The sequence below is a fragment of the Somniosus microcephalus genome, chromosome 29, assembly GCF_052327205.1.
Source record: "Somniosus microcephalus isolate GS21.2 chromosome 29, FLI_Smic_1.0, whole genome shotgun sequence".
Taxonomy (NCBI): Eukaryota; Metazoa; Chordata; class Chondrichthyes; order Squaliformes; family Somniosidae; genus Somniosus; species Somniosus microcephalus.
Window position 1 is genome coordinate 24,861,128 of NC_141015.1, and position 23,341 is coordinate 24,884,468.

The following is a 23,341-nucleotide window of genomic DNA, read 5'->3' on the forward strand; positions in this document are numbered from 1 at the left end:
GGGGCTGTCTTTCGGATGAGACATTAAACCGAGGCCCCGTCTGCTCTCTCAGGTGGAGGTAAAAGATTCCCTGGCACTATTTCGAAGAAGAGCAGGGGAGTTATCCCCGGTGTCCTGGCCAATAATTATCCCTCAACCAAGGCACAACGCAGTGACACACTGAGAGGTTGATGCACCATTTCAAATATCAAATCAAGGAAATTACACAGAACTGCAGAAAAAAAAGAGTGCAAATACAGGGTGAGAAAGATTTACAGTTACTGTAAGAAGCATTTCTGAGAGACAAATTGCAAAAACTTCCACTTTCCACGTCACAAACCCATAACAGAAACAAGCGAGAGAATTGTTCTGCATGTAAATCCTCTTGTGATCCTTACTAGAGACTTTAATCTTTGAAACCTGGTCAACAATTGCTGAAAGATTTAATTCCCTGACTGTGGCGTGAGTGTGCGAGGGAGGGGGAGGAGATATACTGCAGGGTGCAATTAGCCCGACTTGTGTATTGGTTTTGGGTAATGATTAAACAAATTGTTTTTTAGAAAACAAACAGTAAAATACAGTGACTGTAACCTTGGGATCGGCTGTAGCTGTATTTACTGGTTAGGTGTGGTAAAATCCACAGTCTGATGGGTAAACCCGTGAAGAGTCCTTGTTTGCAAAACACAGAGTGCGCGTGGAGGGGCGGAGGCAGAGGGTCAAGTCAGAATCCACAGTGTCAACTGCAAGATCTTGGGGCAGAAATCTGCTTTCAAAGGTGAATGGGATTCTCATAACCTTTCTGTGGAGATGTCTGCCTGACATGTGGATATAGCTATCTGGAGGTTAATGTTGTCTGCTTGATTTGTTTTAAGAGATCCCCGGACCAATTGGTGAGATATTGATCCGAATGGCTGCTACAAGATTTTGGGCAGTGTTGGACCGCACTTGCAGGATCCTCGGGATTGTAACTGCTGCAGGTACGTGGAATAGACCAAAACCGCACACAAGTGTCAGCCACCAATAACTACAATGCACCACCCTTCTTTTGAGAATTCAACCTCATATACAGGCCACCCTCACTAGCTGAGTAATGCACTTTTCACTTCTCGTCAGCTGTGGCTCAGTGGGTAGCACCCTCGCCTCCGAGTCAGAAGGTTGTGGGTTCAAGTCTCGCTCCCGGGATTTGAGCACATGAAGCTAGGCTGACACTCCAGTGCAGTGCTGAGGGAGCGCGGCACTGTCGGAGGCGCCGTCTTTCGGATGAGACGTTAAACCGAGGCCCCGTCTGCTCTCTCAGGTGGGCGTAAAAGATCCCGTGGCACTATTTCGAAGAAGAGCAGGGGATTTATCCCCGGTGTCCTGGCCAAAATTTATCCCTCAACCAACATAACAAAAACAGATTACCTGGTCATTATCACATTGCTGTTTGTGGGAGCTTGCTATGCGCAAATTGGCTGCCGCGTTTCCCACATCACAACAGCGACTACACTCCAAAAGTACTTCAATGTCTGTAAAGCACTTTGAGACGTCCGGTGGTCATGAAAGGCGCTATAGAAATGCAAGTCTTTTTTTTCTTTTTTCACCCTTCAAGAACTTGCATCGAAATATTAGAGCTTACTGTTGTACATTGCCTCACGGGAGTTCTTAACTGGGTTCAAAGATTGTTTCATTGCTCTGATGACTCTTAACCCGCTGTTACTTTTTAATACTGTTTATTTCTTGTGTTTTTGTATGAATAATTATTAATAAGTTGAAAACAGACGTAGGTTTCTCACAGCAAAGACATTGCAGGGCAGTCTGATACGATTTTCAAGCTTTCCTGTGTGGGAGCCCCCTTGCAAATATGAACACGTTCCAGGGGACCCACTCCAAATGTTGAAATGTTCCCGGGTTCTAACTTTTGACAGGGAATGCCAGCTACCCAAAGGAAAACCGTGCTATCATTATTGAAAATTATTTTTATTAGAATACAGCAACAGAGGTAACATGCTCGTAAGTGGGCGGGGGAGGGGGGGGGGCGCAGAAATAAAATCAGAAACATATGGGCAGAAATCTGATCATCTCGTGAATCTTCTGGGGCCTTCTCATGATTCTCTTGACCCAGTTCGAAAACCTCTGTGATTGAGGGTGCCAGAATGTAGGTGGTTGGGTGCGGAATTGGAGGTCACTGCTTAAGGTTGGTGTAGGAGTCAGGTGATAGTTGAACATGAGGGTAGGGTATACTTTTGTGTTAGTCAGTATATTAAAACTCATTCAAACGTTGTTGAGTTTGGTCAGTTAAGAAAATAAAGCATGGAACCTGGGTTTAAAAACAAGTAAACAGAACAGACAAAAATGATTCAGTTAGATGGTCTGATTTATGGGTGCAGATAGAAAATTGTTTGTCTGTTTATTTAACAGATCTACTCATTTTGATCATTTACTCAAGTAGAGAGAGACAAGAGTGTAATTTCCTCTTGCTCGCTGTGAGCTACCTCTCCCCCCTTCCTTCATCTCACTACTTTTCTACTTGCATTATGTATATGCTCATTTTGAGATCCTGCACCTCCGTGTTCTTTCGAGAAATCTTGATAAAGGGCCAAAGTCCATAGTCCAGCACATCACTGAGGTTGAAAGGACTAGGATGGAAGATGAGAATAATCGAGAAGTGATCGTGGGGATGCCAAGCTTAACTTTAAGGAGTTCCACAGTTCTGAGAAAGATTGAGTTGAAATAGGACCATGAAGCTTGGTTTCAACAAGGTGAGGCTGCAGGGGCAAAGAGCAGTGGGTAGTATGGACCTTACGAGGAACAAGATAAACTTCAGAGGATCAGTGCCCATAGCAGTGTCAACAAAATAAAGGGAAACAGGAAAGAATGTGGCAGAGATGTTGGAGGCTAGAGGTGAGAGAAGGATTGTGTATCAGACAACAAGTTTCTCCTTGGCTCTGGTCCAGATATACAAGAGAGGTGTTCGGTGTCAGATATGGGAATAGTATTCAACTTTGGAGCAGATCGAGTGACCTCCAGTAAAATAACTGAAAAGTTACTGACTGGGTCGAATTCTGGTAATCTATAGTGAAGCCAAAATTAGTTCACAAACTTTAGTCATCACAGACATAATGGGTGATTCTGTGATATGGGGGGCCATGGAAAATCATCGAATCACAGTGCGTTGACAGCATAACAGGCCAAAAGCGGAAAAGCTCCTCACACACACTCACAACTGGAACAGTGTACATCATGATCAAAGGTAATGATGTTTACTTTAAGGATTTATATTTGGACTAAACACTAATCGGTTGAATTCGCTCAGCTCGCTAACACAGACCTGCACCCAATTAAATATTTTGTTGAAACAGTGCAGAGAAGAATTTCAACCACTGATTTGTCATTTTTATCTTGTTTAACCTGATTATTATTGGATCATTTTAATGCAGATTTGATTGTGTGTCAGCCAATGGCTCAGTGGGTAGCACCCTCGCCTCAGAGTCAGAAGGTTCAGAGACCCACTCCAGAGACTTGAGCCCATAATCCAGGCTGACACTCCAGTGCAGTACCGAGGGAGTGCCGCGCTGTCGGAGGTGCCGTCTTTCAGATGAGGCGTTAAACCGAGGCCCTGTCTGCTCTCTCGGGTGGACTTAAACGATCCCACGGCCACTATTTCGAAGAAGAGTAGCGGAGTTATCGGTCCTGGCTAATATTTATCCCTCAATCAACATCACTAAAACAGTCTATCTGGTCATTATCACAGTGCTGTTTGTGGGAGCTTGCGGTGTGCAAATTGGTTACCTTATTTCCTACATTACAACAGTGACTACACTTCAAAAAGTACTTCATTGGCTGTAAAGCGCTTTGGGACATCTGGTGGTCGTGAAAGGCGCTATATAAATGCAAGTCCTTTTTTCTTTTTGATTTTGAAATGACCTTTTGTATTACGAGGGCCATGATCATCATTCCACCTCCTACATATCATCCCCTCGCAATAAAGGATGAGAAGCAGTAAATATTTTTCTTAAGTAGCAAATCCATGATCAGTTAAAGGCTCTAATCTAATCTCAGGCTCCAAATAATGTTTACAAGCCAGTTAAACTTTACCCTCCTAGTTTATGATGTCAATTGAATTTCTCACCATTAGATTACAATCCACTAACCCTGCAATCCTTTATTTTTTTTATGCAATTAATGTCTGAATAGGATTTCTCTAGTGCTACACAAATTAATTACTTTCTTCTAGGCTTGACTATTCCATCGCACTCCTGACCGGCCTCCCATGTTCTACCCTACATAAACTTGAGGTCATCCAAAACTCGGCTGCCCCGTGTCCTAACTCGCACCAAGTCCCGTTCACCCATCACCCCCTGTGCTCGCTGGCCTACATTGGCTCCCAGTTAAGCAATGCCTGGATTTCAAAATTCTCATCCTTGTTTTCAAATCCCTCCATGACCTCGCCCCTCCCTATCTCTGTAATCTCCTCCAGCCCCACAACCCCCCCGAGATAACTGCGCTCCTCAAATTCTGCCCTCTTGAACATCCCTGATTATAATCGCTCAACCATTGGTGGCCGTGCCTTCTGTTGCCTGGGCCCTAAGCTCTGGAATTCCCTCCCTAAACCTCTCCGCCTCGCTACCTCTCTTTCCTCCTTTAAGATGCTTCGTAAAACCTACCTCTTTGACCAAGCTTTTGGTCACCTCCCCTAATATCTCCTTATGTGGATCGGTGTCACATTGTTTGTGTTTTAACACTCCTGTGAAGCACCTTGGGACGTGTTGCTACGTTAAAGGCGCTATATAAATACAAGTTGTTGTTTAACTCTTTCCTGGCCAAAGTAGCTGAACAGGATTGTGCATACGCTTTGAACATCCTGGCAATTCTTCAAATATCTGGCTGGGAAAAGGTTCCAAATTGACATGGAAAAATTTATGGTGTTAGAGCAATAAAGCAGCGCTGATACCAGATGAGTAAAGTACCTTAAACAGCACGGCGCCTTATTCTTGGTACATTTTAAGTTTTGTCTGAATAAGGTCCCATTCTACGCTACAGAGGAAACTGAAGGACACATGTTTGACACATTACCAGCCCAAGAGTGGTTCAGAATCGCACTGCTAATGAAACTGGCTGCACTTCATTCATATTGTGTCAGCTCCAGCCATTATGCTGCATGCGACACAATCTGAAATATGTTTTGAGCTATGTAATTGAAATAAAATAAGGTCGTTAGTTCCAAAGAAACCAAATACACTCTATTGTTATACTGCTAAATGCTGCCAGATTTACATCAGATATACGGCACAGAAACAGGCCAATCAGCCCAACCAGTCCATGCCGGCGTATATGCTCCACTCGAGCCTCCTCCCGTCTTTCCTCATCTAAATCTATCAGTATAACCCTCTATTCCCTTCTCCCTCATACACTTGTCTAGCCTCCCCTTAAATGCATCTATACCATTCGCCTCCACCATCTACAAGGCACAAGTCAGGAGTGTGATGGAATACTCTCCACTTGCCTGGATGAGTGCAGCTCCAACAACACTCAAGAAGCTCGACACCATTCAGGATAAAGCAGCCCGCTTGATTGGCACTCCATCCACCACCTTCAACATTCACTCCCTCCACCACCGGCGCACTGTGGCTGCAGTGTGTACCATCTACAAGATGCACTGCAGCAACTCGCCAAAGTTCCTTCAACAGCACCTTCCAAACCCGCAACCTCTACCACTTAGAAGGACAAGGGCAGCAGACACATGGGAACATCACCACCTACAAGTTCCCCTCCAAGCCACACACCATCCTGACTTGGACCTGTATCGCCGTTCCTTCACTGTCGCTGGGCCAAAATTCTGGAACTCCCTTCCTAACAACATTGTGGGTGTACCTACACCATATGGACTGCAGCGGTTCAAGGCGGCAGCTCACCACCATCTTCTCAAGGGCAATTAGGGATGGGCACTAAATGCAGGCCTAGCCAGCGACGCCCACATCCCATCAATGAATTTTTAAAAAGTTCCACATTCTCACCACTCGTGGGAAGGGGAGGGGGTGTTGGGGGTGACAGAAGAGTGGACCAGGGCGTCGCAGAGGTGAGCGGTCCCCTCGGAATGCTGAAAGGGATTCCGAAGGGACCGCTCCCAACGCGACACCCCGGTCCACTCCTCCACCACCCCCAACACCCCTTCCCACTCCCTCCCTTATGTCAACATCATGATTAAACCAGTACCAAATTGCGAGCATATAGCATTTTACACAGTAGTGTATACAGCACTGTACTTGGTATTCTACACAAGGTATACAGCACTGTACAGAGATTGAGGCGTGTGTTAATAATGAGAATGTAGCTGTACAGTGTTTTCAGGTTGGTGGGATGTGGATAGTGGTATACGCAAGGATCTGTTCTGGGACCTCTTCTGTTTAGCACTTATATACATTGTTGGGATTTATGCACGGGTCAAATGAAAAATCACAGAAAACAACCCAAAAAAATGAAGAAACAAACCAAACATGTAAATTTAATTCACCTTCCACAAACCCAGCACAAACCAGGGACTGAATCATGGGCCTTACACCTCAGAAGTACACCAACCCACACACTTATCTGCTGGGCCAGCTGGGCAAAGGTGATAGTCAAGTGGTTTTGACTATCTTGAAGGGAACTCTGACTATATAGAAAACAGGAGGAAACTAAGTTACAAATTAGCTTTAGGATTACAAGTGAAATGTCACTAGAAGATTAAGATTGGCCATAGTACAGAAGCTGAAGATAGTGAGTAGTGGATGGCCTAATTGATTCAGAATCAAGGAAAGGATGTGAGGAGACATTTTTTTACGCAGCAAGTTGTTATGATCTCGAATTCACTTCCTGAAAGGGCGGTGGAAGCGGATTCAAAAGTAACTTTCAAAAGGGAATTGGATATATACTTGAAAAGGAGAGATGTGCAGGGCTATGGGGAGAGAGCGGGGGAGTGGGACTAATTGGAGAGCTCTATCAAAGAGCTGGCACAGGCACGATGGGCCGACTGGCCTCCTTCTGTGCTGTGTGATTCAGTGAGAAATGGTTTCTACTGAAGATGGTGGCAATGATCTCGGAGCAGAGCCACACAGGAGCTGTCGATGTGAACCCACTCAGGAGCTGGTGCCTTCACACCCAAACTGCAGATCCCAGACTGTGGTGTAAATGCAGTCTCCTATACCTCCCCCCTTCCCACTGTCCAGGGCCCCAAACACCCCTTCCAGGTGAAACAGCGATTTACTTGTACTTCTTGCAATCTAGTATACTGTATTCGCTGCTCACGATGCGGTCTCCTCTACATTGGGGAGACCAAACGCAGATTGGTTGATCGCTTTGCGGAACACCTCCGTTCAGTCTGTAAGGGTGACCCCAAGCTTCCGGTCGCCTGTCATTTCAATTCACTGCCCCATTCCCACTCAGACCTCACCGTACTCGGGCTCTTGCATTGTTCCACGGAAACCCAGCGTAAACTCGAGGAACAGCACCTCATCTTCCGATTAGGCACTTTACAGCCTTCCGGACTCAATATCGAGTTCAACAATTTCAGATCATAACCTCGGCCCCTATTACATTTTTATATATTTTTTATCCACTCCTTTGTTTTGGGCCCTTCCCCCTTTTTTCTCTCCCACATGGCAGCTGTCTCTCATTCTGCCAGCGCGTTTCACACCTAATCTAGAGCCGTCTTTTGTCTCCACTAGTCCTATCACCATCTCGTCTGGTTTTGAATACCTCTTAATGTCTCTTCACTTCTCTTGTTCTTTTATCCCCATTTCCCAGCCCCCAAACTGGCCTTTTAACCTGTTTCATTTCCTGTGTTTTCTCAGTCCTGACGAAGGGTTTCGACCTGAAACGTTGACTCTATTTCTCTCTCCACGGATGTTGCCTGGCCTGCTGAGTTTTTCCAGCATTTTCTGCTGCAGTCTCCTATAGTTCGGGTGCAAAGGTGCAGAGTGGAGTGAGGGCATGGCTGGAACTGTGGCACTAAGGTGGAGAAAAATGGAAATTTAAGGGCAAATAATTATACATTACAGTTAGAGACATTGGGCCTGAATTTGCGGTCGGAGGGTTCCCCGGGCGGATGCCTCCGAACCGCAATAAATCTACGCGCCTACCTGATGGACCTGGACCCACGGAGACTCGCGCTCCTGGGCCTGCGGGCATAGGCTTGCGTAGAGGTCCACGTATACCGGGGCACACGCGGTTCTCGAGCATCCCTGGGATCACATGGGCCGGCCCAACCAATCAGAAAGGGGATCCCCATTATGCTTTGGGGGGATTCCATTTAGGTACGGAATCTGCATAAGCTTAATAGGAATCACCCAAAAAACACATTTTTACAGCACTGAAATAAAAAAGACAATCATTACATTGTTTAAAATTAATTAAAATACAATTTAATTAAACATTTAAAGCAAAAATGTAATTTTTTGAAAAATAAATGTAAACTTTTTTAAGGGGCCAAAAATAACACAAATTTATTTTATAGGTTTTTGATGTTAAAATGATTTTTTTTTTTAATTATTTTAATATTTATTTTCACTCTTGCGCTGGTAAAAGAAGGCCCAACGCCTGCTTTTACCAGGCGTAAGAGTTTCTTGGGCATTCGCTGGGCAGTAGTTGGGCAAATAGCCCGACTCTCCGCCAGCGAGTGTCCACTTCCTGCGTATGCGGAGGGTCTGTCAAGAAGATTCTTGACAGATGGCAAGTTCTGGGTTTTCGCACATGCACAGTCCATGTGTAAGCCCAGAACGTGCGAGGCACTTATGGCCGTGTACATGATCATAGGCCCCGGAAAATCCAGGCCATTGAATGAAACATAGAAACATAGAAAAATAGGAGCAGGAGTCGGCCATTCGGCCCTTCGAGCCTGCTCCACCATTCAGTATGATCATGGCTGATCCTCTATCTCAATACCATATTCCCCCTCTCTCCCCATACCCCTTGATGCCTTTTGTGTCTAGAAATCCATCTATCTGCTTCTTAAATATATTCAGTGACTTGGTCTTCTGTGGTAGAGAATTCCACAGGTTCACCACCCTCTGAGTGAAGAAATTTCTCTTCATCTCAGCCCTAAATGTCCTACCCCGTATCCTGAGACTGTGACCCCTCGTTCTTGACCCCCCGGCCAGAAATATTTTTCATTGTTGTGTAACTCTGCACTCTGAGTATCATGATGTTATAATGGATACAACAACAACAGTTTGCATTTATATACAGGAAACTTTCGATTTACCGGCACCTAAATAACCGGAAATCTCGGTTAACCAGCAAAATTCAGGAGTAGGTTCAGGTAAGTTTTATTACTTGCCTTCCTCGATCTGTTGCTGTGCAAGGGTGTGGCTGCAGCTGTTGCTAAGCTACAGAGATGCTTGGAACTTGTGGCCATTGTTCTGAACCTGTTGCTAAGCAACAGGGTTTGTTGCTTTATACGGAGCTCTCAGCTCCGTATCTTTTACTATAGCTTTCGGTTATCCGGAATTGTTGATGAACCGGCACCACGTCGGTCCCGTCGGTGCCGGATAAAAAAAAGTTTCCTGTAGCACCTTGAAACTAGTAAAAAGTCCCAAGGCACTTCACAGCATCATTATCGAAAAAATTTGACACCGAGCTACATAAGGAGGTATTAGGGCAGATGACCAAAAGCTTGGTCAAAGAGGTAGGTTTTAAGGAGCGTCTTGAAGGAGGAGAGAGAGGTGGAGAGGTTTAGGGAGAATACCTAATGTCATAATAATGTCAACAGGTTACAGAGTAGTTTGAAAAGCAGGCAGTAAGAAGGGTTTTTTTCAGAACCAGCATGAATCAGCTCTCTAAACGTGAAGTGAACTCGGAATGATTCACTGTTGGTTAGCTTGATGTACAAAAAAAAATGTTGGGAAATGAAATAAGATCCTAAGAAGCGAAACATATCCAAAAGAATCCAGGGAAATTAAGACTGATTGAAGCAGAAATTGTTAAAGAGGTTTCAGAACCTTTCCTAAAACAAAATTTAAATCGCAGAGCGTCCATTAAAAAAGAATGAAAATTCCAAGAGAGGCCGTGAAGTTATCTCGACATAGGAACAGAAGGAGGCCGTTCAGCCCCTCTAGGATACATAGGAACAGGAGGAGGCCGTTCAGCTCCTCGAGGATAAATAGGAACAGGAGGAGGCCGTTCAGCCCCTCGAGGATAAATAGGAACGGGAAGAGCCCGTTCAGCCCCTCGTGGATACATAGGAACAGGAGGAGGCCATTCAGCCCCTCGAGGATAAATAGGAACGGGAAAAGCCCGTTCAGCCCCTCGTGGATACATAGGAACAGGAGGAGGCCGTTCAGCCCCTCGAGGATACATAGGAACAGGAAGAGGCCGTTCAGCCCCTCGAGGATAAATAGGAACAGGAAGAGCCCATTCAGCCCCTCGAGGATAAATAGGAACAGAAAGAGCCCATTCAACCCCTTGAGGATAAATAGGAACAGGAGGAAGCCGTTCAACCCCTCGAGGATAAATAGGAACAAGAGGAGGCTGTTCAGCCCCTCGTGGATATTTAGGAACAGGAGGAGGCCGTTCAGCCCCTCGAGGATACATAGGAACAGGAGGAGGCCATTCAGCCCCTTGAGGATACATAGGAACAGGAGGAGGCCGTTCAACCCCTCGAGGATAAATAGGAACAGGAGGAGGCTGTTCAGCCCCTTGTGGATATTTAGGAACAGGAGGAGGCCGTTCAGCCCCTTGAGGATACATAGGGACAGGAGGAGGCCGTTCAGCCCCTTGAGGATACATAGGAACAGGAGGAGGCCGTTCAGCCCCTTGAGGATACACAGAGACAGGAGGAGGCCGTTCAGCCCCTCGAGCCTGTTCCGCCATTCAGTTAGGTCATGGCCAATCTGTACCTCAACTCCATTTGCCTGCCTTAGCTCCATATCCCTTGATACCTTTACCAAACAAAAATTGATCAAATTTCAATTGAACCAGCATCCACAGCCTTTTTTTGGGAGAGTTTCCTGATTTCCACTACCCCTTGTGTGTAAAAGTACTTCCTGATTTCACTCCTAAATGGCCTGGCTCTAATTTTAAGATTGTGCCCCCTTGTTCCAGATTCCCCACCAGAGGAAACAGATTCTCTGCACGTACCCTATCGAATCCCTTAGTCGATTTAACTACCTCGATTAGATCACCTCTCAACCTTCTAAATTCAAGGGGAATACAAGCCAAGTTTATGGAAAAGGCAACTGGGGCTTTTCGGCCCACAGGGCATCAGATTGGTCTTCCGCGAAAGCGCGAAATGGCTGATAGTGAATGGGGAGCCAGTTTTTCCTCCCCGCCCAATTTTCTTTACCGTTGCTGAAGACCATTTTCACTCCCAATGTGCATTGCACCCTTGATAAGGAGACTTGTGTACAAATCCTAGTGCTCACTAAAATATACAATTGGGTTTCCCAGAGGGTTTGAATTTCACCAGCTTCAGCTGGGTCATTGGTTGAAGATGAGGAACAATGCCCGAGGGGCACTTTCCTCATTGTACATCTTGAAGCATCAGCTTCGATCGGTGGTAGCGCTCTTGCCACTGAACCAGAAAGTTCTGGGTTTAAGTTTCACTGCAGGATGTCCGTCTATAATCAGAGCTGTCACTTCAATGCAGTAGTGAGGGAGTGCTGCATTGTTGGCAGTGCCTCTTTTTGATGCGAAACTAAACCGAGGCCCTGTTTGCCTATTCAGGTGGCTGTAAAAGATCCCATGGCCCTTAAAGCAGAGAGTTCTCCCTGGTCAACATTCATGCCTCAACCAACACCACCAAAACAGATAGACTGGGCACCCAGCCTCATTGCTGTTTGTGCGCAAATTGGTTGCCACGTTTCCCCAGAAAAACAACATTAACTACACTTCAAAAAGTATTTGTTTTTCATTCGTTTTTATGGGATGTGGTCGTCGCTGGCAAGGCCAGCATTTATTGCCCATTCCTATGCGCCTGCTGCCCTTGTCCTTCTAGGTGGAAGAGGTCGCGGGTTTGGGTGGTGCTGCCGAAGAAGCCTTGGCGAGTTGCTGCAGTGCATCTTGTAGATGGTACACACTGCAGCCACGGTACGCCGGTGGTGGAGGGAGTGACTGTTTAAGGTGGTAGATGGGGTGCCGATCAAGCGGGCTGCTTTGTCCTGAATGGTGTCGAGCATCTTGAGTGTTGTTGGATCTGCACTCATCCAGGCAAGTGGAGAGTATTCCATCACACTCCTTACTTGTGCCTTGTAGATGGTGGAAAGGCTTTGGGGAGTCAGGAGGTGAGACACTCGCTGCAGAATACTCAGCCTCTGACCGGCTCTTGTTGCCACAGTATTAATTGGTTGTGAAGCACTATTGTGTATCCTGAGAATGTGAAAGATGCTATATAAATGCAAGTCTCTATTCTTCTTGGCAGACATTGATAACATCTGTCAAAAACTCTGCAAGTGAGGAGGATTGGCTAGTAAAACACTAGAGGGTTAACTTCAGGCAGCAAAGACACCAGAGGAGCGTAATTTGTGTGTCAGCACCAGCAGAGATGCTATTGATTATGGGTGTTGCAGACACAACGTGAATATTTAATGTTACCTTCGTAACAGCAAAGACCGACAAGAGCACCTGTTCAAGACCCTTCGGTCCAGAGATTCTCAGGTCTATTCACAGTCATGGACTGCAAGAGGCACAGGTTAATGGGCATAATGAACCATAATACATCTCTGCACAAATCAACAGGTCAGAGGCACGCCAAGCCCCACCTCACAGAGCTCTCTGAGGTTCTCCCTTCCTGTGAGCAAACAACAACTCTGGAACAAGATACTGCTAAGCAGCTGGCGCTATTTTTGCAAAAAATTAGTAATGTTAAAAAAATGCTCAACATGTAAAAGTAAACAAACCTAAAAAATGCCTTTGTTACCTCTAGACTTGACTATTCCAACGCACTCCTGGCTGGCCTCTCACATTCCACCCTACGTAAACTTGGGGTCATCCAAAACTCGGCTCCCCGTGTCCTAACTCGCACCAAGTCCCGTTCGCCCATCGCCCCTGTGCTCGCTGATCCAACATTGGCTCCCGGTTAAGCAGCGCCTCGATTTCAAAATTCTCATCCTTGTTTTCAAATCCCTTCATGTCCTCGCCCCTCCCTATCTCTGTAATCTCCTCCAGCCCCACAATCCCCCCGAGATATCTGTGCTCCTCTAATTCTGCCCTCTTGAGCATCCCTGATTATAATCGCTCAACCATTGGTGGCCGTGCCTTCAGCTGCCTAGACCCTAAGCTCTGGAATTCCCTCCCTAAACCTCTCCACCTCGCTATCTCTCTTTCCTCCTTTAAGACGCTCCTTAAAACCTACCTCTTTGACCAAGCTTTTGGTCACCTGCCCTGATTTATCCTTATGTGGCTCGGTGTCAAATTTTTTGTCTTAAAATACTCCTGTGCAGCGCCTTGGGACGTTTTACTATGTTAAAGGTGCTATATAAATACAAGCTGTTGTTGTAAGCAAATGGTTGCTTCATTCCTATTGTACGGTATCAGTTCATTGAAAGTTGATATCTCTTTATTTTCCCTCCTCTACTCAAGGTACTAAACCATGCTAAAAGTTCCACAGTTACCAACAGCCCTCTTATATCTCATTTGTGGCCATTCCCCATGTGCGAGCCTGCACTGTTAGTTGGCTATTTGACCATGGGAACCTCAGCCAGCCCAGAGTCCCGTCCTCATGCCGAGGTCCAAGCAGACAAACGTTTGCGAGGAGCAGGAACCTTGTCTGATGGTTATTTTCCCCTCCCTATCTCAGAGTGTTGGTCCAGTAGAGTGACTCTGGGCTAACCCAGTGCCACCGGGACAAACCCATCACTACAAGTGACCCCCTAGGAGGTCCACCCAAACTGATGTGTGCAAATTTAAAAAAGCAAATGGTATTGTCTTATTAATACAATTAACATCCTGTGGTGCCCACCTTTGTCTGGGCCACTGTTTAGACCCCTGCTCTGGGTTTGATGCCACAGCTCTGTGAAACACTTTCCATCCCAGGTCCCAAGTGGATCCCCGAAGTTAAGACCTTCCATTGGAGGCACTTGCCTCAGCCGGATGACCAGATGTTTTACCAAGGCGCGTCTAGACGGAAGACAAGGGCAAGGGATTGCAGAGTGTGCAGGAATGATCTGGGCAGGAAATTTTCGAGAGAAGCCTCAAGTTGTGAGGCAGAGATCCCTGAGGGAAGTTTTGGGATTCTCTCGACGATCAGCAACTCCGTTGTGAGATCAGACGGAATGGCTCCACTTGCCTGCGCCTCCTCGACACACTGAACCGAGTCAAGGTCCAGAGAGCATGTTTGAGCGCCTGGATGGCTTTCGGTCGCAAACCGGAGGTAGTACCAGGACATTTGAGCAGCCAATGCCTCCGGTGACATCTAGCCCAGCCCGCCGCCATCTAGTGCCTCCCTGACTCCAGTTATTTCCGCAGCAGGTGCCCTCCTCTCCGCCAGCGACAATGCTGACCACACGGGAGATGGGGATTACGAAGGAGCGGCTCGTACGAAACGGTCGCTACCTCTGACGAGGGAGAGCTCCTGCTGGAAGAAACCATGTTCCAGACCCTTAGCAAGTCCCAGTGAAAGGCAGGCATCTCTGGTAATGATGCATGTACGCCCTGCAGCTTCACCAAGAAGAGCTGCCTGTGATCATTTAGCACGTGCATCTGGCTGAAGAAAACGTCACCGGTGCACATCACTCCAGAGGAACTTGCATGTTTTCTTTAATTCATTTTTATGGGATGTGGACGTCGCTGGCAAGGCCAGCATTTATTGCCCATTCCTAATTGCCCTTGAGAAGGTGGTGGTGAGCCGCCTTCTTGAACCACTGCAGTCCGCGTGGTGAAGGTGCTGTTAGGGAGGGAGTTCCAGGATTTTGACCCAGCGACGATGAAGTATCGGCCGATATACTTCCAAGTCAGGATGATGTGTGACTTGGAGGGGAACTTGGAGGTGGTGGTGTTTCCATGAGCCTGCTGCCCTTGTCCTTCTAGGTGGAAGAGGTCGCGGGTTTGGGAGGTGCTGCCGAAGAAGCCTTGGCGAGTTGCTGCAGTGCATCTTGTAGATGGTACACACTGCAGCCACGGTGCGCCAGTGGTGGAGGGAGTGAATGTTTAAGGTGGTGGATGGGGTCCCAATCAAGTACAGGAATCTCTGCAGGTCCTGAAGTTGGCAAGTCACAACCTGGTTGCGAATGCACACCAGTGCCTGACCGCCCATTGTATGCCTTAGTTCCACGCTGTGCAACATGTTTATTCACTAAGCATTTAGGAGTGCTATTTTTTTGAATAAGTTTTATGCCAAGTTTTTGACTGGAATTATGTCAAATTCCAGATCCTTGTTTTGCACGGATCAGACTTTTGCAGAGCTCCCATTAAAGGACAGAGCATGGGAATAACCTTGTTCCCCTCTAGGAACTCCTGAACCTGCTCCACCAAGCCAGAAAACTGAGCAGTGAAAGCACAAAGTGGCAAAGAGGAGGGACTGCTGATGATTCACACAGGTGAAGGGAGGTCACCCCATTCCAAGAAAGAGGAGGTTAGGGCCAATCAGTCCTAAGTCAATCCAATGTCGGTGACACCAAACCAGCATGTGATGGATTCTCTCTGGTCTCTGGGGAATAACACCTCGGCGCCAATGGTAATATTTGATGAAGGGCGGTACATGAGGTGATTTTTCTCCTATCTGAGTCAGTGGGAAACACTGACTGACCAATTGTCCAGTTTGATTTAAGATGGGGCGGTCTGTGATGGTAGATCCAATTAGCACTGCATGACTGGAATACTCCAGTGTATAATGTATAGTAGGAGGTCAATCTACCAACCCATTCTGGTTTACAGTGTAATCTCCAAAGGAAGCTCTCGCAAATAGTGCAGAGGGTTTAGCTTGATCAAGGTGTCAGTGATGAACCTGATCCTCTTGACCAGAGAGGCTTAGCAGGACAGGTCAAGAAGATGCACCAAGATATGGCATTGACAATCAATATTCCTGGCCAATATTTATCCCTAAATCAACATCACTAAAACAAATTATCCGGTCTTTATTGCATTGCTGTTTGTGGGAGCTTGCTGTGCGCAAATTGGCTGCCGCATTTCCCACAATACAACAGTGACTCCACTTCAAAAAGTAAAGCGCTTTGGAATGTCCCGTGGTCGTGAAAGGCGCTATATAAATGCAAGTCTTTCTTTCATACACAAGTATTTTGAATTCTATTCATTTGTTCCAATTTTTATTCCTGTCTAGAATATATTAGTTTAAATGCATTGTCGTACTGAACTAGTTCTGCTTGGATCCTGAGCAGGGCTGCTTTATATTTATGTATGTATATATCTGGTTGATTTACATAAAACATATTCTTTAATTTGGAAACTATATCAAATCAGGGGAAGGGCAACCCTGTGTAATGTAAAAGTTCTACAACTTAGAAGCTTGGTAGCTACAATACTAGAATGATGCACTCAGAGATTGAAGCTCAAAGCCAAAACTCAAATCTGTGGATCGCAGGCAGAGCGAGAACTGGCCAAGGAGGGGACTTCCTCCTTGCGCCACTCAACAGTGCCCTCTGGTGGGTTGAACAAGCAACAGGACTGATGGAATCTAAATAAAATCTCTACAAACGAGGACATGCACGATGGCAGAGAACGAACAGCAATCTGAGTGCGGACACTAATTCCTGGTAAAGTCGCACATTCTGGTAAAGAAGCCACAGTAGTTCCTCCGGTATCTCAGTTGGTAAATACACTCTCCAGTGCGGAACTGCGACACATTGAGGGGGGAAAGTCACAGTTCACGTTCCTTAGTTGTGCTGAATTAGATGGGTTGAGCTGGGCGAGCAGTGGGTGCACTACAATTAGTCTCGGTGCCCCATGTTTAAAGAAATAAGAATCAGCCAAAGTTCCTGCTTCTGCTGGCAATTACACAGAAACAGGCCATTCGGCCCAACTGGTCCGTGCCGGTGTTTATGCTCCACACGAGCCTCCTCCCACCCTACTCCATCTCAGCCCATCAACATATCCTTCTGTTCTTTTCACCCTCACTCCGCACTCTGCACCCACTCCGCACTCACTCCTCACCCACTCCGCACTCACTGGGCACTCACTCCGCGCTCACTCCTCGCTCACTGCGCGCTCACTCCTCACTCCACACTCACTCCTCAATCCGTGCTCACTCCGCGCACACTCCTCGCTCACTCCTTGCTCACTGGGCGCTCACTCCGCGCTCCGGCCGCGCTCACTCCGCACTCCGCACGCACTCCGCACGCACTCCGCGCTCACGCCGCGCTCCGCGCTCACTCCGCGCTCACTCCGCACTCACTCCGTGCTCACTCCACAGGCAGCACTCACTCCGCGCTCACTCTGCACTCACTCCGCGCTCACTCCGCGCTCACTGGGCGCTCACTCCGCGCTCCGCACTCACTGGGCGCTCACTCCGCGCTCCGCACTCACTGGGCGCTCACTCCGCGCTCACGCCGCACTCACTGGGCGCTCACTCCGCGCTCACTCCGCGCTCACGCCGCGCTCCGCACTCACTGGGCGCTCACTCCGCGCTCCGCACTCACTGGGCGCTCACTCCGCGCTCACGCCGCGCTCACTCCGCGCTCACTCCGCGCTCACTCCGCGCTCACTCTGCGCTCACTCCGCACTCCCTCCGTGCTCACTCCACAGGCCGCACTCACTCCGCGCTCACTCTGCACTCACTCCACGCTCACTCCGCGCTCACTCCGCGCTCACTCCACGCTCCGCACTCACTGGGCGCTCACTCCGCGCTCACGCCACGCTCACTCCGCGCTCACTCTGCGCTCCGCGCTCACTCCGCGCTCCGCACTCACTCCGTGCTCACTCCACAGGCCGCACTCACTCCGCGCTCACTCTGCACTCACTCCACACTCCACACTCACTCCGCGCTCACGCCGCGCTCACTCCGCACTCCGCGCTCACTCCGCGCTCACTCCGCGCTCACTCCACAGGCCGCGCTCACTCCGCGCTCACTCCGCGCTCCACACTCACTCCGTGCTCACTCCACAGGCCGCACTCACTCCGCGCTCACTCTGCACTCACTCCACACTCCACACTCACTCCGCGCTCACTCTGCACTCACTCCACACTCCACACTCACTCCGTGCTCACTCCACAGGCCGCGCTCACTCCGCGCTCACTCCGCGCTCACTCCGCACCCCCCCCAACAACTTACCAGATAAGAAAAACTCCAAATAAAATATTAAAATGACAATTCCTCCCTCCCATCAGAGTATGTTGCCTTGAAGACCTCACATTCGGCCGCTCCTCTTACTGCTACCTGCTCACTGTTAACAGTTCACCTCGTGCTTTAATCGCCTTCTGTCCTTTACGCAACATGGAGCCCTCATAATCCAGGCAGAGCACAACTTGGAGGAAATGGGTCTCTGAGATTCCATTAGTTTCAAGTTCAAACCCTGCATTTTCTGTTTGTTTCTCACTGAACCTTTCCATGGGCCCATTTTAAGCATCTCAGTGTTGTTGCAGCATTAATTGTCTTTGGAACGGCATCTTTTATTACGAGCAATTTGCACAGCTTATTAAAATGGATTATTGTGGCTCATCGCCAGTTCTGTTACTGTCGAGATAATTACTGCCTTCATTATTCTGCTATCTCTCTGATTCATGGGGGAAGCAGAATAAAGGATTTAACCCTTGTTGATCTGCATTAGCAACATCTCTGAAATGAAGCACGGGCTGTTAACAATGTGAAATGCAACACTCTCCCGTGTTGGGTACCTGGTATCCATGTCAAGCATTTACAGGACAAGTATAGGAGGCAGAGGGGAAATTTAATTGAGGTGTATAAAATTATGAGGGGCCGAGACAGAGTGGACAGTAAGGACCTATTTCCCTTAGCAGAGGGGTCAATAGCCAAGGAGCTCTTTGAATTCTTTCCAACACATTGCTGTCTTTTTGAAGGTAGTGGTGTGTCCAAAATTGCACGCAACATTCACGGGTGACACCTGTCGGTGATCGCTGCAAGACTAGAATGTAAAATATTAACCTGTTGTCATCAAGAAGCTTCCAATGTACTTTGTTTACAACAACTTCACATTGACTAGAAACTTTCATTGAATGATGAATGATCTCAGTGAGGCTGCCTGTCTCAACCAGATGAAACTATTACTATTATCGGCAAGCTGAGTGCTCACCGGCACCTTCACCAGCTGAACTGCCTTTTGCTCAGAATGCCGAGTTTGGGCTAAGAGTTGAAAGCAATGAGCGGAGTGCATTCTCTATAAAGAATCAACTGCTTCATCAATGACCTTCCCTCCAACATAAGGTCAGAAATGGGGATGTTCGCTGATGACTGCACAGTGTTCAGCGCCATTCACAACTCCTCAGATAATGAAGCAGTCCGTGCCTGCATGCAACAAGACCTGGACGACGTTCAGGCTTGGGCTGATAAGTGGCAGGTAACATTCACACCACAGAAGTGCTAGGCAATGACTATCTCCAACAAACGAGAATCTAACCACCGCCCCTTGACATTCAACAGCATTACCATCGCAGAATGCCCCACCATCAACATCCTGGGGGGTCACCATTGACCAGAAACTTAACTGGATCAGCCACATAAATACTGTGGCAACAAGAGTAGGTCAGCGGCTGGGTATTCTGCGGCGAGTGTCTCACCTCCTGACTCCCCAAAGCCTTTCCACCATCTACAAGGCACAAGTAAGGAGTGTGATGGAATACTCTCCACTTGCCTGGATGAGTGCAGCTCCAACAACACTCAAGAAGCTCGACACCATCCAGGACAAAGCAGCCCGCTTGATTGGAACCCTATCCACCACCTTAAACATTCACTCCCTCCACCACCGGCGCACCGTGGCTGCGGTGTGTACCATCTACAAGATGCACTGCAGCAACTCGCCAAGACTTCTTCGGCAGCACCTCCCAAACCTTTTACACCTAGAAGGACAAGGGCAGCAGGCGCATGGGAGCACCACCACCTCCAAGTTCCCCTCCAAGTCACACACCAGCCTGACTTAGAAGTTTATTGCCGATCCTTCATCATTGCTGAGTCAAAACCCTGGAACTCCCTCCCTAACAGCACTGTGGGAGTACCTTCACCACACGGACTGCAGCGGTTCAAGAAGGCGGCTCACCACCACCTTCTCAAGGGCAACTAGGGATGGGCAATAAATGCTGGCCTTGCCAGCGACGCCCACATCCCATAAACAAATTTTTTTTAATCACAAAGCGAAACCACACCTAATGGAAAATGTACAGAGTTCCTACAAATGGGTGCTGGCAAGCACGATTCAAGCATTATATCCGTATCACTACAAGCGGGTATCACTATCTGCGTCTTCACATGTCTTCAGCAATAGTTTGCTTATGATCTGTGAACATTGCGTTCATATTTTCAAGTGTGCAGAAGGCTCAACAGGTTAATCTGGCTCCTGAAATCTATACCAGCAAAGGCCCAGCCTCGATCCCTATTCTTTGCTAAGTTGACTGAACTCAGGTAGGGTATTGCAATTTGAGACATCTCCCTTGATCTAGAGATATCTAACAGGATTCAACCATCACTAGTACAGATGCATTTGTATGGCTTATACTGAAACAGATCTGGTCTGTGCACTACTCGTGAAAGGAGTTCTGAATTTGTTTCCCTGATCAGCCTCTGCCACCTACCTGTTCTCCAAGAGCAGTGCTACTTTAATCTATGGTGCTGTGAGAACTTTGAAGACAGCTGAGAACGCTTTGCTGCACGTGCTGGCTAGGATTGCTGCACACAGATAATAATAATAATAATTCAACTTTATTGTCATTGCACAAGTACATGAACAACGAAATGTGATCTTGCAAGCTCCCATGACTGGGAGAAGCAAAGCCGCTGCGTCGGTGCGCGCCGCCATTCCATTTCCACCATACCTCCTGTCCGACAATCTTCAGCCCAACGCCCGGGCCTGCTCACCAGCCGCTCCTCCTTCTGTGACCTTCTCACCAACCGCCCCTCCTCGGGGCTCCTTCCGTGACCTTCTGCACCTGGTCTTCCCTGATGGTCACCCCTCCAGGTACTTAACCAGGCCTGGCTCTAGCTTAGCTTCCAAAGCCTTGCCAGTGACCCTGTCCCTAGTCCCAGGAACAGGATTTGAAACTTGTGGTTTATTTTTTCATTTGTCCATCCCTAGATACCCTGCAAAGGTGGTGGTGGGTATTTCTTCTTGAAATGCTGCTGTCCTTGTGGGGACGGTGTTGGTGCCATGACTGTGTTAGGTAGGAGATCCTATGGTTTTTGACTCAGAATTTTTTATTAATCCACAGCAAGGCCGGCATTTATTGGCTATCCCTAATTGCCCTTGAAAAAGGTGGTGATGAGCCACCTTCTTGAATACAACAGAGTGGCAGAGGGGCAGTTAAGAGTCAACCACATTGCTGTGGGTCTGGAGTCACAAAGGCCAGACCAGGTAAGGGTGGCAGATTTCCTTCCCTAAAGTACATTAGTGAACCAGATGGGTTTTTACAACAATCCAATAGTTTCATAGTCACCATTACTGATATTAGCTTTTTATTCCAGATTTATTGAATTGAATTTAAATTCCCCGTGGTGGGATTTGAACTCATATCTCCAGATCATTAGTCTAGGCCTCTGGAGTGCTAATCTAATAACATAACCACTATGCTACCGTACTCCATAAATGAATGAGCAGCAATTTATATCCAAGTCATTTTTATGTGATTTCTGGTGTCTTTTTTTTTTAAAGTAGGCCGTGAAAAGAACCTCCGATTCAGCCAAATTCTAGCTTTCACTTATAGTGCTAACTCTGGTGAAAGTCCGGCCCCAGCCCGGATACGAGAATGCTACCTTTTGAAAATTGAATCTTTGATTGAAGGTTGGCTTGGTTGAACTACATGAAGCTTCCTTTCAATGTAATTGGTCAGAGACAGAAAGAACTGTTTAACTAGCAGGAAATTATCATTAATACAATAGCAAAATACTGCGGATGCTGGAAATCTGAGATAACAACAGAAAATGCTGGAAACACTCAGCAGGTCGGGCAGCATCCGTGGAGAGAGAAACAGAGTCAATGGGGTAGATTTTGCCGAACCTGTCGGGAAGAAGGCGGGACTTCCCCTTTTGGGTTTTTGACCCGCCTACTTCGACGTCCGGCCAATCCGCGTGATTTTCCCTTGATTGACCTTGTTGAGCCCGCCCAGCAGCCAATTAAGGGCCACCCGGCAACAGGTGACGTCACAGACTGAAATTTCTTGACAGATGAAATATCAGTGTTTCACAGCTGTTTGAAGCTGTGAAACACTGACACTCTGAGTTCTAAGCTGAGTCATTCTGCACAGACTCAGTTAGAACTCTCACCGGCACTCAAAGCTAAAGGCTGTCACTTTTGACAGATCGCAGCCGTTCAGCTTTCAGTTCTGGCTCCTGACGGCTACAGGAAGAAAGGCTGTAAAGGTAAGTACAGGTAAGTAAAAGTTCTTTACACACTTTAGACACACCAAACACACTTACCTTTGCACTCATGCACCCATCACTCACCTGAGCGCCGACATCGCGATCCCTCAAACTCCTTCAACCCGACGGCCCGCCTGCTCTACCTGGCGTGGTTTGGAGCCGTCGGGAAACTCACACGAAACCCCTCAAAATAGGGATTAGGCTAAAAACTGCCTGTTAACTACCTGTTAACAATCAGTTAATTGGCACTAATCCCTTCCCGCCTGGTTTCGGCGGGTCCCAGTGCGGGGCGGGTACCCGCCGCCCCTGAAACTTACGTGGGGCGGGGTTTTGGGCAGGATGGTGGCGGGACCCCCAAATTCGTGATTTCCCCCCCCCCCCCACGCCTGAAACCCCGCCTGACGGCTGGGGGAAAATCGGGACCAATGTTTCAGGTCGAGGACCCTTTGTCAGAATTCGCTCTTGTCCTTTTAGTGCCTTATTCGATAAAACCAGACAGCAAGCTGTGGACCCTCTGGAAGAAGGCTATGAGGCCCAATGGATTACAGAAATTTCTTATGCAAATTATCATTAATGTTTTGCTTTCTGTCCATTTAACATGTAGTGCTGCTGGGAGTGGGGATAGACACTGCAGTTCAAGGGCAGTTCAGCAAACTGGCTGTATACTTGCTGTAAGTATGGAATGACATGATTTCCTTATATATTTGTTATAAAGGTTTGTCACTGTATAAATTATACAGGAGAGAGTGAGTGGCTTCACTAGAGTTTAGAAGAATGAGAGGGGGATCTCATTGAAACGTATAAAATTCTGACAGGGCTAGACAGACTGGATGCAGGGAGGATGTTTCCCCTGGTGGGGGTCTAGAACGAGGGGGTCACAGTCTCAGGATACGGGGTTGGACATTTAGGACTGAGATAAGGAGAAATTTCTTCACT

At 47.5% G+C, this 23,341-nt stretch overlaps 1 protein-coding gene across 1 annotated transcript in view; it reads left to right on the top strand.

Annotated features, from left to right (window-relative positions):
• The first annotated feature begins 565 nt into the window (after window positions 1-565).
• tmem72 (transmembrane protein 72) overlaps window positions 566-23,341 on the top strand; it is a 29,197-nt gene continuing 6,421 nt past the window's right edge. Inside the window, exons 1-3 of the mRNA XM_085970392.1 lie at window positions 566-754; window positions 854-956; window positions 23,010-23,076. Of these exons, the coding sequence (XP_085826518.1) occupies window positions 887-956; window positions 23,010-23,076 (137 nt within the window). The 5' untranslated portion in view covers window positions 566-754; window positions 854-886. The remainder of the gene's footprint in view (window positions 755-853; window positions 957-23,009; window positions 23,077-23,341) is intronic.